Source organism: Orcinus orca, chromosome 7 (assembly GCF_937001465.1).
Source record: "Orcinus orca chromosome 7, mOrcOrc1.1, whole genome shotgun sequence".
In the NCBI taxonomy this organism is placed as follows: Eukaryota; Metazoa; Chordata; class Mammalia; order Artiodactyla; family Delphinidae; genus Orcinus; species Orcinus orca.
Genome location: NC_064565.1, coordinates 62,040,669 through 62,059,746, shown reverse-complemented (window position 1 = coordinate 62,059,746; position 19,078 = coordinate 62,040,669). Strand labels below are relative to the sequence as shown.

The following is a 19,078-nucleotide window of genomic DNA, read 5'->3' as shown; positions in this document are numbered from 1 at the left end:
TAATGCTCAGGAAATAATAGCTTGTTGCCTTTATAAAAGGAATGTATGTGGGAAAGTATACTGAAACTTATTTTTTAAAATATCTTTATTTTAAAGAAAGCAGTCTACCCTACAAAGTAGACCAGTATAGCCATGGTAAGACAATATAGCTACACAGCTTCGCAGTTGTATTAAACTAGTTTCATACGCTATATCATAAAACTTTCAGTCCAATCAGCAACTAAATTTAAATACTGCAAATTGTAGCAGCAAAACAATAATTCTGCTGATTAGCCCCTTTCCATTTCTTGTAAGTGAACTGTTTATGCTGTTGAGTACCTTTTGAAAAAAGAAAAAGCCAAAACAGCCTTGATTAGTCAAGGAGTAATTGGATGACTTGATTTTAGCAAGAGAATGAATTGGTTGATGATAGCCTGTAACTAAGTGTAGTGGTTCTGTTCAGATGAATACATAACATACAGTCATCAGATCTTGACAGGTATAACATATAAGCAGTGCTAAAATCTGGTGGTAGTGGGGATAAGGTGGAGATGGAGGGGAATAAGTTTGCCATGAAGTCTTTTATTAGAAATTTTAAGGTGATTCTTAAAGGAATTAAGAGGAACTAACTTTTTTTTTTACATTGGGGAAGGGGTAGGGAGATTTGTCTTACTTTAATACTAGAGTCCCCATGTTTTATGCTGTAAAGACAAAATAGCTCTAAAGACAGAAGAGCTGTAGGATCATTTAACTTTCTTTAGGGGCATCAGCAATATTATATCTTTTTACTCTTGTTGAATATCATGGTTCATTAGCGGAGCCATGTGGGAAAGCCTTGAAGCATTAATTGTGTTGCTATTTAACTATTTAAAGTCTTGATTAGTCAGAACTTTTTGTAGATGGCATTATGATTTCCTGATTATTTTAAGGCTTTATCTGAGTTTACATGAATGAAAACTGGCATAAAACAAAAAATTTTTTTTTCGAATTTATTCCTTTGTAACTAGTCTTCTTAAATAAGTCCTGGTTCTCATCTTCCCCCTTCCCCCCACCCCAAAGAATGTATTACAGTAACGACCCCTCCTCTGCTATAATGTTCTGCTGGGGTCCAAAAGTTTCAGCTGCATAAAATACGAGGGCAGTTTATTGCCAGATGAATGGAATGGCTGGGGTGAGCCCACACACCTAGTTGCAGGGGCTGAGGGTGTGGCAAGGTGCGGGCCCAGCCAAATCCCTTTTGGTACTGGCTTTGATTTGGCACCACCTGGTGGTGATTGTTTGCTCTGACTTAACTATTGATGGTGATCTTTAGGGTAGCAGTAGAATTCTAGGAATTTCTCAGGTAGCTGGTACCAATTTTGTTGAACCAGTTCGGGTGGATTGGGTTGGAAGACTACTGGGTATACAGTGACCTACCTTACACAATCTGCTTCAAAAGGTTCAGTTGCTTTCCTGTCCTTAATCTTCCTTCTGTGTTTCTGGTCTCATTTTAGAACTGTGGATTATTGCATTTAAGAGCATAATTATTTTATGAGGTATGTTATTTGGTTTTATGACATCTACCTTCGCAGTTTGGACCCAAGAATGATCCCTATCATGTAATGTGGATTTAGTCAAACCGTTATTTTCCTATTCTAACACCAGATGTTCTTGGTGAGTCCTTACTTTTCCACTCCTTCTATCCCCACCCCCACCCCACCATATCTTAAAAAAACTTGATAAAAGTTATAATTCATTGATATTATAGATAAAGCTAAAAATGGTTATCTAAAAAATTAATAGCCAGTCATTCATTTAACTGATTAATACCTGTCACATGTTTACATTTTTCAGGTATTTAAACACCAGTATTAAACTCTAGCAGAGGCAATATTATCTCTTATCAGAGCGTCCATGTACTTAAATATGAGATTAAAAAATAATTTATACTTCCATCAAAACCTGCACACATATCTTAAAGTTTAAATGATGTCTATGTTAACACCAGTGTTCCAGTTTGAAACCTTAAGGCTGACTTTCCATCAGCTTGTACTGAATACTGACCCCCTCCCTACTTCCCTTCATCCTGGATTTACTTTCTTGTATTTATTATATGCTGAACTATTTCTCTCCTAAACATCTTAAAGGCAGAAACTAATCTTATTCAGCTTTCTCTCACCTCTGAAATTTGCCTTCCAGCTCTTGGCATCATTCTCTTTGTGATTAACATTCAGTACACTTTTGTCAAATATGTCTCTTAAAATATGCATCTTAAACATCTCCAATTTTATGACTGGCCACATTTCATTTCTTCTCAATTTAATGTCATTCTTCCTACCCACTAGACAAAAAAAAATCTTTGTAAAGATTTTAATTTTTTTTTTAGATTTAACCACTTTCTTGTTATTTCTATAACTAGTACCCAACAGTCAGCTGCACTGTTTGTGACTAGTAGTCTCTTTCCAAGCTATTATTAGATCTTGTATATAACTGATAGAATCGTTTAAAGAGTGTGAGTGAATAAGCGAGCAAGGGCAAGATCACAAGAGCACTCCTCTGAAAATCTACATAGGAATTTTATAATCAAGGAGATTAAATTTTAATTTAATCTTTTCATCAATTGACACTACACATTTGAACCTATGGCAACATCTTCTGGTCGATACATAGCACAACCTTTGTCTTTTCGTGTCCACCGGCGGTTCTCAACTGTGAGTTAGCAACGTCTAGAGACAGTTTTGATCTTCACAGCTGGGGCGTGTGCCTGTGTGCATGTGCACGCACACTCACGCGGGTGGTGTGGGTGTGTGTGTGTTACCGGCATCTGGTTTGGAGAGACCAAGGGTGCTGTTGAAACATCCTGCAATGCACAGGTCGAACCCCCGCAAAGAAGAATTACCCGGCCCCAGATGTTAGGACTGCCAAGGTTGAGAAACCCTGGTATACACCTTGTCTTCAGCTTTTCATTTATAAGTGTAACTAACATATTTTGAGTGTTTACATCCTAAGATCTTGACATATGTTACCACTTTTAATCTTCAGGGCAATCTTATGAGGTAGGTATTATTCTCTAGATTTTAGACAAGGAAACTAAGGCACAGAGAAATTAAATAATCACACAACTAATGAATCAAACAGTCTGAAATCCAGATTTGAATCCAGGTAATCTGATTCCAGAGTCTGTGCCCTGCATCATTTCTGCTCTATTTATACTTCTATCCTGCCTGGAATTTCCTCTTGACTCTCTGCTTCCCTTTGCTAATATCTGTCCCTAAAAGTCTTAATCTGTACTCAAGCCTTCCCTCCTCAATCTTGATTCACGCTAATCAATCCCTTCTCTCTCTTTTTCTTTTATGGCTGCATTTATTTGTCTTAGTTATAGTGTATAGGTTTGCCCTCTTCTTAATTTGATTTATACATTAAAAAAATTATGCCATAATATGTAATCCAGTGCCCAAGAAGTCCTCAGAAAATAATGAAGTGAATATCGTCACTAATAGCCAAGCAATTCAGAGGTGAAGAGATGAAACACAAGAAACGTCTCACATCTGTTATTTCAGTTTGCCATGTTTTGTGCGTTACTTACCCTGTTACTTTATGTGATTGACATGCTTAGCACTGGTTTCTTTGAAGTACTTGCTAAATATCTTCTTGTGTGCTGTGAAATTGATCCTTTGCTGTTGTGCTGCATGTCTAACTTCGTCTAGAATCTGTCGTTCTCCTCTAACAGTTTTTCATTCTGAGTGCTAAAAAGTGCTCGAGACATTCATTCATTCATTGATTCCTTTACTCTTCACTTCACCTTGTACCTAATTGTATATCAGCTCTGATTAAGGCACTGGAAGGAACCAGAAAGGCATTTAAGACAAAATCCTAGAACTTAAATAAGTAGAAGATAGAATCACATATTCTAATATTAGATATACATGCTACAGGTCAGGATATAGTTAGAGAAGGCATCATCATGGAGATACCATTTCAGTGGCATCTAATTAAGGTCGTGAAAGATATGTAACTTTTTTTTGAAAGGCAGAAATGGGGAGGAAGAATATTCCATGCAGAATGATGAGTAACAGCACTGAAAATGTAAAATGAGAGCATTGAATGTAGGTCAGTTTGATTGAAAGGTGTGGGATATTAATGGGCACCAACATTAGAAAAATTAAAGCTCTGATTTGTCATTTAGTTTATTTCTTAAAGGGCAGAGAGTTCACATGACTCCTTTTATTCATTGCTTACAGTACTGGTAATAAAGTTAGAATTCTAGTTCTGTTCATTACTCCATTTGCATTTTCTCTCCTTACAACATTATTCTTTAAAACGATACAAAAATGGATTTTCCCAGGAGTCATATTTAGGGTAATATATTAAATCACCAGTTTTACCACACCTTATTCCAAACAAGTGTCTTCAATTCCTATTCTGACCCAAGGATGGTAGAGATCTCTTAGACCTGGACTCCTAGAATTGCTGTGCTGATGAGGGGAAGTTAAGCTATGCATTTTAGGGATGGATGTGATTTGTAATAGAAAGAAAGAATATGTATCTTTGAGGCCCAGGGAAGGGAGTGGGCAAAAGTTTACTGACAGTTGAATATTAAGAACTTTCAGGGCTTAGGGAGTCAGTACAAGAGTTTGACTTTAGCTGAGGATTTGTGGAGAGTGAGGGTAGGGCAAGGTCAGTTTATAGAGCACCTTTTCTAGTGACAGAAGACTAAGTGATGTTTTAGAAATTAGGAAGTTAGTAAGATTAAATGCAGCAAAAGCAGCTTGCTCAACATTGGAAGTAGAGCAGAATCTCAATAAATATTAATTCAAAATACCATTGATTAAATTTAGCTTTTATACATCTAAGTATCTATTATATAGAATAAGAAGTGAAAATCTTGTTCAGAGATGAATGTTAGTTCTCATTAAGGTACTTTTCTGCCTGCCTCTTTGGAAAGAGTTGATATGTGGCAGCAACTAAAAATGTAAAACCCTTGAGCAGTTGAATATAATTAAGTACAGGTGTTGACTCTGGGTTATAATTCATAACTTTTAAGTGACTTTAAGGATTCCTTAATGGTGTGACTATCTAATTATCTACAATATAAGTACAATACCAGTAACCGTTAGGTAGAGTTTTCTGGTGTTCTGTACATTTAAAAGAATTATATTGTAAAATATTGTAATGTGTTGCTTCTAATCAGCAACACATGTATGTGACTTCCTTGGTGGCACAGTGGTTAAGAATCCGGCTGCCAATGCAGGGGACACAGGTTTGGTCCCTGGTCCGGGAAGATCCCACATGCCGTGGAGCAACTAAGCCCGTGCGCCACAACTACTGAGCCTGCGCTCTAGAGCCCGTGAGCCACAACTACTGAGCCCTTGTGCCACAACTGCTAAAGTCCGTGCACCTAGAGCCCATGATCCACAACAAGAGAAGCCACCGCAATAAGCAAGCGTACGGCAACGAAGAGTAGCCCCCACTCGCCGCAACTAGGGAAAGTCCGTGCTCAGCAACAAAGACCCAACACAGCCAAAAATAAATAAATAAATAAAATTTATTAAAAAAAAAAATGTTGCACTGGGTCTTAGTTGCGGCAGGCAGGCAACATTTTTTCTTTTCTTTTTTTTTTAATTGAAATATAGTTGATGTACAATGTTATGTTAATTTCAGGTGTACAACATAGTGATTCAATGTTTAAATACATTACAAAATCATCACCATGATAAGTCAACCATCTGTCCCTATATGAAGTTATTACAATATTATTGACCATATTTCTTATGCTGTATATTACATTCCTATGACTTACTTATTTTATAACTGGAAGTTTGTACCTCTTAATCCCCTTCACCTATTTCACCCACCCAGCCCCCTCCTCTGGCAGCCCCAGTTTGGTCTCTGTATCTATGAATCTATTTGCATTTTGTTTTGTTTGTTCATTTGTTTTGTGTTTTAAGTTCCACATAAGTGAGGTTATATGGTATTTGACTTATCTCACTTATCATGATACCCTCTAAGTTATTCCATGTTGTTGCAAATGGCAAGATTTTATTTTATTTTATTTATGGCCATAACTACCCCTTTAAACTACTCTTCCCCCATACAATAAAGAATTTTTGTCATGTCATTTATAAAAAATAAATAGGAACTAGCATTTTTCAGTGTTTATGAATAAAGCTGTAGATGTTAAGTGAATTGCCAATGCAAGTTTAGCTCTCTCCCTTCTCTTTAAATAGTAATGAGCTACAGAATTATAAGTAAGTTGGGAATCATAGTTCTGACACAAGGTAGGACTTTGTTTTAAAGAACGGATTAGAAATGTGAAAAGATAGAGATTTTTTTGAGGAGGATATCCTTGTCTTGATTTCTAACATTGTATTTAATAATTTATTTTTTACTGGTTTAGGATTGTGGCCCTTAACCATTCAGTGATTTTGGTGGGACTCTGGATTAGAATATAGATGCTCAGAACATTTGTTATTTACCACATAGGACACAGGATGTTTTGCTGTTGTGATTTAAGATTCAGTATATTTGTATAATAATTTTATTTCTTTTTTTCTAGAGTCTTTTTAAAAATTTTTTATTGGAGTATAGTTGATTTACAATGTTGTGTTAGTTTCAGGTGTACAGCAAAGTGAATTGGTTATACATATACATATATCCACTCTTTTTAGATTCTTTTCCCATATAGGTCATTACAGAGTATTGAGTAGAGTTCCCTGTGCTATACAGTAGGTCCTTATTAGTTATCTATTTTGTATATAGTAGTGTGTATATGTCAATCCCACTCTCCCAATTTGTCCCTCCCCCCCCTTACCCCCTGGTAACCATAAGATTGTTTCATATATCTGTAACTCTATTTCTGTTTTGTAGATAAGTTAATTTGTACCCTTTTTTTAGATACCACATATAAGCAATATCATATAATATTTGTCTTCCTCTGTCTGACTGACTTCATTTAGTATGACCATCTCCAGGTCCATCCATGTTGCTGCAAATGACATTATTTCATTCTTTTTAGGCTGAGTAATATTTCATTGTATATATGTACCACTTCTTCTTATCCATTCATCTGTCCATGGACAGCTGTCCACATCTTGGCTATTGTAAACAACACTGCAATGAATATTGGGCTGCATGTATCCTTTTGAACCATATTTTTCTCCAGATACATGTCCAGGAGTGGGATTGCTGGGTCATATGGTTGCTCTATTTTTAGTTTCTTAAGGAACCTCCATACTGTTCTCCATAGTGGCTGTACCAGTTTACATTCCCACCAACAGTGTAGGAGGGTTCCCTTTTCTCTACACGCTCTCGAGCATTTATTGTTTGTAGACTTTTTGATGATGGCCATTCTGACTGGTGTGAGATGATACCTCGTTTTAGTTTTGATTTGCATTTCTCTCATAATTAGTGAAGTTGAACATCTTTTCATATGCTTTTTGGCCATCTGTATGTCTTCTTTGAAGAAATGTCTATTTAGACCTTCTGCCCATTTGTTTTTTTCTTTTGATTGGGTTGTTTGTTTTTTTGATATTGAGCTGCATGAGCTGTTTGTATATTTTGGAGAGTAATCCCTTGTGTTCATTCATTTGGAAATATTTTCTCCCATTCTGTGGGTTGTCTTTTTCATTTTGTTTATGGTTTCCTTTGCTGTGCAAAAGCTTTTAAATTATGTAAGTCCCATTTGTTTATTTTTGTTTTTATTTTCAGTACTGTAGGAGGTGGATCCAAAAAGATACTGCTGCAATTTATGTCAGAGAGCATTCTGCCTATGTTTTCCTCTAGGAGTTTCATAGTATCCAGCCTTACATTTAGGTCCTTAATCCATTTTGAGTTTATTTTTGTGTATGGTTTTAGAAAGTGTCCTAATTTCATTTGTTTGCATGTAGCTGTCCAGTTTTTCCAGCACCACTTATTGAAGAGACTGTCTTTTCTCCATTGTATATCCTTGCCTCCTTTGTCATAGATTAGGTGACCATAGTGCATGGGTTATCTCTGGACTTTCTATTCTGTTCCATTGATCTATATTTGTTTTTGTGCCAGTACCGTACTGTTTTGATTACTGTAGCTTTGTAGTATAGTCTGAAGTCAGGGAGTCTGATTCCTCCAGCTCCGTTTTTCTTTCTCAAGATTGCTATGGCTATTTGGGGGTCTCTTGTGTTTCCATACAATTGTAAAATTTTTTGTTCTAATTCTGTGAAAAATGCCATTGGTAATTTGATAGGGATTGCATTGAATCTGCAGATTGCTTTGGGTAGTATAGTTATTTTCACAGTATTGATTCTTCCAATCCAAAAACATGGTATGTTTCTCCATCTGTTTGTGTCATCTTTTATTTCTTTCATCAGTATCTTAATAGTTTTCTGAGTACAGTAGGTCCCCTACATAGGGACAAGTTCCAATCCAAGAGCATGTTCTTAAGTCCAATTTGTTCGTAAGTCCAACAAAGTTAGCCTAGGTACCCAACTAACACAATCAGCTCTATAGTACTGTACAGTAATAGGTTTATAATGCTTTTCACACAAATAATACATAAAAACAAACACAAAAAATAAAGAAAACATTTTTAATCTTACAGTACGGTACCTTGAAAAGTACAGTAGTACAGTACAACAGCTGGCATACAGGGGCCGGCATCGAGTGAACAGGCAAGAAGAGTTACTGACTGGAGGAGGAAGTGGAGGTGGGAGATGGTGGAGCTGAAGGATCATCAGCAATAGGAGATGGAGGGCAAGCTGCAGTTTCACTCATGCCTGACATTGATGGCACGGGTTCTGGTTCCTTGCTGGATTCAATTCTATCTACCCTCTTGAAAAAATGATCCAGTGATGTCTGGGTAATATCTCTTTTTTTCCTGTCATAGATGACACGGTAGCACCGGATTGCATTCTTAATGGCTGCTGCAACCTTCGTGTACCATTCTACGTTTGGGTCCTGTGCCTCAAAAACTAACAGTGCCTCCTCAAATAAAGAAAATCCCCTTGCCATTTCCTGCTTCGTGAATCTCTTCGGTTCATCATTTACTTCTTCCTCTTGTCTCTCTTCGTCCTTTCTGTGGGCCTCCAATTCCATCAGGTCTTCATTAGTAAGCTCCTCATGTTGCACAGCAAGGAGTTCAGTGAAGCCGTACTCTTGCAGATCTAGCTCCAGCTTCTTGCTGAGGGTCACTAAGTTGCTGAAGACCTCTTTCAACTCCTTATCCGAACGCATGTTCGCATCTTTGAAAGTTTGCAACTTGAAGGTTCATATGTAGGGGACTTACTGTACAGGTCTTTTGCCCCCTTAGGTAGATTTATTCCTAGGTATTTTATTCTTTTTGATGCAATGGTAAATGGGATTGTTTCCTTGATTTCTCTTTCTGATCTTTCATTGTTAGCGTATAGGAATGCAAGAGATTTCTGTGTAACCTGCAACCTTACCAAATTCATTGATTAGTTCTAGTAGTTTTCTGGTGGCATCTTTAGGATTTTCTATGTATAGTATTATGTCATCGGCAAACAGTGACAGTTTTACTTCTTCTTTTCCAATTTGTATTCCTTTTATTTCTTTTTCTTCTGATTGCTGTGGCTAGGACTTCCAATACTATGTTGAATAATAGTGGTGAAAGTAGACATCCTTGTCTTGTTCCTGATCTTAAAGGGAATGCCTTTCAGGTTTTCACCACTGAGAATGATGTTTGCTCTGGGTTTGTCGTATATGGCTTTTATTATGTTGAGGTAGTTTCCCTCTATGTCCACTTTCTGGAGAGTTTTTATCATAAATCAGTGTTGAATTTTGTCAAAAGCTTTTTCTGCATCTATTGAGATGATAATATGGTTTTTATTCTTCAACTTGTTGATGTGGTATATCACATTGATTGATTTGTGGGTATTTCTAGAGTCTTTGGTTATATAATACTTTTTGCTTCCATACTTGATTTGGGCTCTTAAATCTTACATGTACCGATGTTACCTTAGATGCAAATAAAGATCTTTTGACTTGAAACCTTGTCATGATATCTCCCCCACACCTCTCACTGTCTCTCTCTGTCTTTCTCTGTCTCTCTCTCTCTTTCTCATTGCTTTTATGTAGACGACATTATTTTCTTTGCTAAAGTTGCACTATGTATCCTGCCTTCATATCTCCCATCAGTATTCTAGTGTACTTCTTTATCACGATATTTGGAGTACAGCAGTTCTCTTTTAGCTGGTTCCCTACTTCTGGTTAGTCTTTCTAAAATGCCACTTTTTGTTTGTTACTCAATAACATAAAAACCAATGTTGCCTCCCTATTGAGTAGCAGATGCAATCCAGACTTACCTTGCTGTTTGAACTTCCCTATTCTTTACCCTACTGGATGTACTAAGTTTTTGTCTCCTACCACTCCTCAATACAGCGTCACACTATAGTCAGGCTTTCCAGTAAGCCTTCTTTATTTCAACCTTCATTTTTTTATCTGATGCTTTTTCCTGTTACTTGTCATGCCTTTCTTTATCTTCTTTACCTATACCAAATTTCTGTATTTAAAGGCCTTGATGATTAGTTATTATTAATTGAACCTATATTTAAGGTCCTTGCTAGTGAGTATTGTTCTCCTTTTTTATTGGCTTAGATTTGTTTTCCCAACCAATTGTCTAATTATTAGGACTAAGGTCCTCATATTTTGATTTTTGTTTTTAATTCTTAAGATTTAGCACGTTGTTATGTATAAGCAAACTTTCTTTAAGTGGGGAACTTATGTTTAGCAAGGCTCATTGTGGTCTGCATAGGTTGAGGAGGTGACAGTTTATGCATTGATTGTATAGTGGTAGAGGATGGAAAGAACTTAAGTAAAATAGGCCCATCTTGACCACATACCCTCTTATTTCCAAGTAAATTCTAGACATACAATTTGGAATATCAAGTTTTCCATGACAGGTAGTTTATAAAGTACCGCTGTGAAGCCTGTACACTTAAATACATCACGTGTTTTAAAATCTATTTCTGTATAGCTAGGGATGCTTCGCTTCTGAAAGCTGAATATAACCCAAATTTAAGTAGTAATATAGCAAAGTAGTTCACTGAAGTGCTGAATTTTCAAAGTATATTTTTATTTCTGGAGTCTTTTCCAGTTAGATTAAGCATCCTAAAAGTATGGATTTATCTGTCTTACTCAAATCTTTATGGAATAAGGTAGGATTTGAATGAATTAATTAATGAGTAAGTTGGTCAATCTTCAGTCCATTTATAATTGAAAATAGCCAACTCATTTCTGCCAAATCATCCCAAGAAATAAATATGATGCAGAGTGTTCAATACCCCGTGGATAGTCAAATGTATCTCACCAAGTCTGTATTTTGACTGGCTCTCAGTAAAGAGGTACACAAATTTTAAAAGTCACAGCTTTAATATGAGCATTGACATTTTGCATTCACTTAGTGAACACATTTTATAATAGAAATGATTTATTTAATAACTAAAAATACATTTTTTGTTCATTTTATTTGCTGTTACCTCAAAGTATACTGGAGTCAATCAAGCGAGTTTGGGGCTGGAAATTCTGTGAAAGAGTGTGTAATAGAGGGTTAAGAGAGAGAGCTAAGAGAGATATCAACATTTATGTGGTGGTTAGAGCAAGGAAAGGAATAGCCTGAGAAGAAATGGCCAGAGAAAATAGAAGAAAATCAGGAGAATGCAGTTGAAATGAAAGAGACATCGTCAGTGCTCTGAAGTTAGATGCTACTGAGAGGTGATTCAAGATTCCTGAAGAATGGCTGTTTGATTTAGCATTATGAAGGCAAATCATTGGTGTTCTTTTTGAGATCGATTTCTGATAGCCTGGTGGGGGCACACTCCAAACTGTTGTGGGTTAAGTTTTGTATAGGAAGTAAAGAAGTGGCGAGAGCAGGAATGGCTTGGAGCCAAGAAGTTTGGCTGGAAAGGGAATTGATGTCTGAGGGTGACTGACCTGACTGATTTAACATAGAATCTTAAGCCTACTTAAATATTGATGGGAAAGTATTGATGGAAATGGTGGTGATACAAATATAGGAGAGAGAGAGGCATAATAGATTGAGGTCTCAGGAAATACAAAGAACAGTCTGCGGAGCAAACTTCCTTGGAAGGGGATAAGATCCAGAGCAGAGATAGTAGAGATTGGACATAAATAGTAGAAGGTAATGCTTTCCAGTTTACTGCTGGAAAGAAGGAAAGATTGGGTAAAAACAAAAAGGGGGTTTGGTATTCCAAGGTGACATGCATTTTCTCTGTGAAGTGAGAAAGATTAGGTCTCCTGGGTAGCAGGAGGGAAGAGGAAAGATCGGAAATGTGAGAGAAGTCAAGAAGGTTTGAAAAAGGTGCTTTATTGGGAAAGGAAACATTGCAGGATTGCTGGGTGAAGAATCTTTGTGATGGAATCCAGTCTGAGCCTAGCTTATGGTTAAATTTCTCTTATAACACATTGTTTAATAATGAGACTTTATTATAGTTAGTATTTTCAGTCACCATTTTTATATGTATATAAAGAAATGTACAGATATAAAATAATTTTCATGATTATGGTGGTTTTCTCCCTGTGGCTAGTCACTGCAAAACCAAAATTTTAACTAAAATTTGTGTAAATTTTTCTACAAGTTAAACTTGTTTATTGTGTTTAAAAAAGAATGACTTTTTAAAATGACTTGTTTTTATGAACAATGCATGTTCATTATAAAAAGTTTAAGCAAGACAAAACTGATAAAGAAGATCTAAAAATTACTCAACACCTCCTTGCCTAGGAATTACTTTTATTAGCATTTGGTCTGTGTTATTAAAAGAGAGAAACAGTTTTATTAAAATGTGATCATTAATGTATATACTGTTTTAAATAGAATACTATATTTAGTTGGAAAGAAAGAAAAAGAACTGAAGTAATACAGAAGAAATTAATGATTCTGTACCAGTTGGTTGACCAACTTGAGGTTGGTCAATTTTTGTTTTAGTGTTTGTTTATGCTGGCATACTTAGAATGTGAAACTTTGAAAGTGGCTATGATTTCTAAGTGGGCCACCTTCTTGACAGAATCTCTTTCAAAGGCCTTCTTGACAGATAGAATCTCTTTCAAAGACTGAGAAATCTTATGGTGTTTTACCTTGTATAATTAATCCACTCAGAGTATATATAGAGAGGAATATTTTCAAAACCAGAATGAGCTTAGCAATGCTAAAATTTAGCTCTTTCATACTCTTCAGTTATAAGAAATAAGAGAAGAGGTCCATGTTTACATCCTTGAGTCATAGTATTCTCATCTCTGGCATATGGAAGAAATAGACTCTAATGGAAAGGGACATAACTATTATAAAATATTTCTCAAAGAACTACTCTTTGCCAGAAGCAATGATCATCTTTCTCTAGGAGAAAGGAGAATACTCCTTTCTTCTTGAAACATTTTCTTTCCCCTACTCCTGGAAGAGCATATTCCTTGTTTTTCACTGACTTTGTCACCACTTCATAGTCTCTTTTGCCAAATCCTTCCCTATCAGACACCTGAGTTTTTAGTGCTCTCTCTGTATGATGTCATCCAGACCCATAACTTTAAACACATCTGATAATTCCCAATTTTGTATCTCCAGTAATGACCTTCCAAACTACATCTAGTCCATTCTATCATATATTCTCAGTACAAACATTCTCATCTTCTCTACAGCAGCAATTTTATTTCAGGTTACCACTCATCTGCACCACTGCAACTACCCCCTAACTTAGTCTTTCTGCCATCACTCTTGTCCCCTCCCTTAAAGTCTGTTCTTTTGAGAGTAACCAAAGTGGCTTCTTTAAGTCATAAATCGTATATCATCATCCTACTTTCCCTTTATTTAAAGCTCCCTAATCAATGGCTTCCCATTATAGCTAGAATAAAATCCAAACATCCATGGCTTACAAATGTTTGTGAACTGCTTTACTTCTCCAACTTAAACTTTATTTACTATCCTCTGCTGTGGTTCACCTACACTGACCTTATTTCTACTTCTTAGAACTCTCTTCCTTCAGGTCTTCTCATTACTCCCTCATTCTGGCCATTCTATTCTCAGCTCCAATACCATCTCCTCAGAGAGGCTTCTCTGACTATCCTAGTATAAGTATTGCCCAGCAAATGTAAATTGATACAGCCACTTTGGAGAACAGTATGGAGGTTCCTTAAAAAACTAAAAATAGAACTACCATATGACCCAGCAATCCCACTACTGGGCATATACCCTGAGAAAACCATGATTCAAAGAGTCATGTACTACAGTGTTCATTGCAGCACTATTTATAATAGCCAGGACATGGAAGCAACCTGTGTCCATCGACAGACGAATGGATAAAGAAGATGTGGCACATATATACAATGGAATATTACTCAGCCATAAAAAGGAATGAAATTGAATTATTTGTAGTGAGGTGGATGGACCTAGAGTCTGTCATACAGAATGAGGTAAGTCAGAAAGAGAAAAACAAATACCATATGCTAACACATATATATATGGAATCTAAAAAAACGGTACTGATGAACCTAATGGCAGGGCAGGAATAAGGACACAGACGTAGAGAACGACTTGAGGACACGGTAGGGAAGGGGAAGCTGGGATGAAGTGAGAGTGTAGCATGGACATATATACACTACCAAATGTTAAATAGATAGCTAGTGGGAAGCTGCTGCATAGCACAGGGAGATCAGCTCGGTGCTTTGTGACCACCTATAGGGGTGGGATAGGGAGGGTGGGAGGGAGGGAGACGCAAGAGGGAGGGGATATGGGGATATATGTATACATATAGCTGATTCACTTTGTTGTACAGCAGAAACTAACACAACATTGTAAAGCAATTATAGTCCAATAAAGATAAAAAAAAAGTTTGCCTAGCGATGCCACCCCCTCCCCCCATCACACACATGCTCTATCACATTATCCTATTTTATACGGAATAGTACCAAAATAGTTTTTAAAAATCAGATGACATCCCACCACCAAAATGACCATAGTTAATATTTTCAGACATTTCTTGATTTTACAAAAAAAAAATTGTGATCTCACATTTTTGACTTAATTTATTTAAATAGGAAATGTTTTCACTAATGTAAGTGGGAAATTGCCAAAATTGAAGATAATGAAAATAAATACAATGAAAACTACATATTTAATTTTTTAGCCTTTAGAAGCTCTGAGGCTGAGGCCTGTTCTGTTGATAAAAAGTTATCAAAAAAAAGTTATCAACATTTATAAATTTATAAATGTTAAACATTAAAGATCAATGGCATCAAACCAACATTTTCTCCTTGACATAGTCAGGACTAAACGAGAATTGAAAGAGAAATAACTTTCTCATCAAGCAATTCAGTATGATATAGTCTTCAAGATGACTCTAGTCATCTTCTTTATCAGTAAAGTATTTCCCCCAAAAGGGAATTGTGATAATAATTGTAACATTTATGATACTAATTGTTTTAGTTAATGTGAAGTTGAAATAAATAACTTTTGCCATGGACTAGGGTAAAAATGTTGTGGTGAACTAGTAAGAATTAGTGGGGGGAAAACCTGTAAACTCACAAAGTTTATTATAAACTGTTCCAAGGTGAATTGAGTGACATGAAATGATATTATTCAAAATTAATGTTTGAGTATATTACTATGGAGTTTCTTCTAAATTACTAATTCTACATCATAAAAAAAATAGTATATGCCCCAGTTACTGAAAGAGTTCTCTGTTAAGCACTTTACATATATTATCCAATTTAATCATACCCATCCTCTGAAAGGTAGAAATATTTTATTTTAAAGATATGATAATGAGATCCTTAGAGGTTCAGTGATTTGTCTAAGATTTTATGACCAGCAAGGCTGTTAAAGCCCTTATTCTTTTTTTAAAAAAAAAAAAATTATTTATTTATTTGGCTGCGCCGGGTCTTAGTTGCAGCACTCGGGATCTTCATTTGCCGCACTTGGGACCTTTAGTTGTGGCATGTGGGATCCATTTCCCTGACCAGGGATCGAACCCCAGCCCCCTGCATTGGGAGCATGGAGTCCCAACCACTGGACCACCAGGGAAGTCCCTAAAGCCCTTATTCTTAACCAGTAAATCTTGTACTAAAAAAGATATGAAAGAATGTTATGATATGAGTGTACAGTGATGTCTGTTGACCCAGGAGCATGTCTTTGGAAATTAATCTCTGATTTTTTAGTTGTAAGAAATGGGAAGTTGCCCAAATGGCCGCCAAATTTTCTGTAAGCTTACATTTTACAGCTCTTTTAGGCCCCAGTTGATCACAGGGCTATTCAGTTTTGAAGGATAACTTTAATGTTCCCTTCCGTTCATTTTTATCTTAACTTTTGGCACTATTTATTTTTAAAAATAAATTTAAGTTATTTGCATAATATGTTACCACCTCATATACAAATGAATAAAATAGGAACACTAACTTTCAGGCTTAGGAACAACAACGCAATTCAGTTTCTGTTATCCACTTAATTAAAATTGAGGGCTGGGACTTCCCTGGTGGCGCAGTGGTTAAGAATCTGCCTGCCACATAGAGAATGGACTTGAGGACACGGGGAGGGGGAAAGGTAAGCTGGGACAAAGTGAGAGAGTGGCATGGACATATATACACTACCAAATGTAAAATAGATAGCTAGTGGGAAGCAGCCGCATAGCTCAGGGAGATCAGCTCCGTGCTTTGTGACCACCTAGAGGGGTGGGATAGGGAGGGTGGGAGGGAGACTCAAGAGGGAAGAGATACGGGGATGTATGTATACGTATAGCTGATTCACTTTGTTATACAGCAGAAACTAACACAACGTTGTAAAGCAATTATACTCCAATAAAGATGTTAAAAAAAAAAAAAAAGAATCCACCTGCCAGTGCAGGGGACACGGGTTCGAGCCCTGGTCCAGGAAGATCCCACATGCCTCAGAGCAACTAAGCCCGTGTGCCACAACTACTGAGCATATGTACTGGGACTGCTGAAGCCTGTGCACCGAGAGCCTGTGCTTTGCAACAAGAGAAGCCACTGCAATGAGAAGTCCGTGCACCGCAACGAAGAGTAGCCCCTGCTCACCACAACTAGAGGAAGCCCATGCAGAGCAATGAAGACCCAACACAGCCAAAAATAAATAAATCAATTAATTAAAAAAAATAAATTTTAAAAGGAGGGCTGAAATTAAGAAATTGCCATTTAAAATCTGCTGATGCATTTACTGTAGGGATGTTGTTGAGGACATCACTATAGTTACTCATTAGCCCCTACATCAAGATGACTATATAAGAAATTTTTCATTCTAAGTGTCATAAAACGTTTTTTATTTCTATAACTGAACTGACCACGTTTCCTTTGTTGATCTGAGTGCCAGGAAACTAACTTTTATTTTCAGTTTTCCTGTTTTATTGTGCTATTTGTGTAAGTTGCCTCATCATGATAAGAAGTAAATAGTATTGTGCTTCCAGGGAAACTTTTTTCGTACTTTTCAGATATTCAAAAAATTTACCTAAACCATTGTCTGTTGTGTTTACTAGTAAGATATAATGTACCTCCTCATTTCTTACTAATTTTGTTCATATGAATCAGGTACTATATAACATCGATTGTTTGCCAAGAATACTTAAGTATTATTTTAAATAGTTATATTTAATTGTAATAATTTACTTTTATAATTATTATTACCAAATATTTCCACGTTAAGATATGAACAGATTAATTATTTTAATTCTGGGGAATTATATTTAAAAAGTTTGCAACCTGTAATGAGAATGTCTTGATTTTTTTGTATGTAAGAATGAGCTGTAGTCAGTTTTTCTCTTATCAAACTCAATCAAACTGTCATGATTCCTATGATACCTCTATCTAAAATAATAGATACTGTATGTTTGAAAGCATCTCATTTTGGGAATATAATCTAATTGGTAATTTTAATTAAATTAACTTGTTTATAAATGTGTTTATTGTTTGGTGGGTATATCATTGCATTCTGTTTATAATATTTCTTAGTATTTGTTCATTTTTGTGATACTATTATCTGATAATTTGAGTAAATCCCAGTTGAATTATGTTGCAACATTATGTCTTCAAAAGGGCATAAAGTCAGTACACATGCTTGAGTAATGTCTGGTTGTTTTACCCTTATGTTTCCAGTTGGCAATTTGAAATTATGGCTTCAACTGCACTTTAAATATGTGATAATAACATGTGTTTCTAATAAGGGCCAGCACCATTTTGTTCAGATAGTGTGAATGGTTGTCACTCATATATGACGAATGCACCTTCATCTGCTTCTTTGATAGTCCCCTAAAAACCATACCCTCAAATCAGGCCGATGAAATTAGCTGCTGTGTAAATTGTGTGTCTGAGTGGTTCATTATCTAATCACCGTCAGAACCACAGTGATAAAGTAGATTGAAGCAGGGAAGAGGTCTGCCAGATGATTTCACCACCACCACCACCCCCCGCCCCAAATCCAGTTTCCCTTGGAAACCCTAATAGTGCCGTTTAGAACTTCAGGCTCTCATGCCTGGAATACGGTATCTTTTAACGTACCAAACCTGAAAATACCAGTAGTTCTGGAGCATAATTTTCTTTCTTTAAAGATCATAATTTTATTTATTTCAATCAGTTTTTGAAACGTTGAGGCTCTCGAATTACTGTTTTGCTGCTAGTGCCCTAAACAGTACTAAATAGGAAAAAAAATACTCTGTCCTACTTGTAAGAATTCAGAATAACTTGAATAAATTGTTAACCTTCTAGGAATCTTGGCTCACTCTAATAATGAACTTCTGTGTTATTTGTTTATTGAATTGCTTCCCTTTATTTTAGGTGCTTTTGAAGATGATGATATCACGCATGTTGAAGGAAGTGTAGATCCTATTCGAGATATAGAAATTATACATGAAGAGCTTCAGCTTAAAGATGAGGAAATGATTGGGCCTGTTATAGATAAACTAGAAAAAGTGGCTGTGAGAGGAGGAGATAAAAAACTAAAACCTGAATATGTAAGTAAAATCTACAGCTTCTTTAGATATTTGAGTTCATTTTCCTTGATTAAATTTTTAAAATAAAGCACATACAATAACTAATATTGTTATGGAATTTTAGGATTCAAGGATCATTTCTGTTAAAAAATTGTTGAGAAACCTTGTTTTCTCTTGGCAGCGAAGGATTG

General features: G+C 36.1%; 1 protein-coding gene across 1 annotated transcript in view; it reads left to right on the top strand.

Moving 5' to 3' along the window:
• The window catches only part of OLA1 (Obg like ATPase 1), a 168,772-nt gene that overhangs the window by 84,586 nt on the left and 65,108 nt on the right, over positions 1 to 19,078 (top strand). The window contains exon 5 of the mRNA XM_004267324.3: positions 18,733 to 18,908. Within this exon, the coding sequence (XP_004267372.1) occupies positions 18,733 to 18,908 (176 nt within the window). The remainder of the gene's footprint in view (positions 1 to 18,732; positions 18,909 to 19,078) is intronic.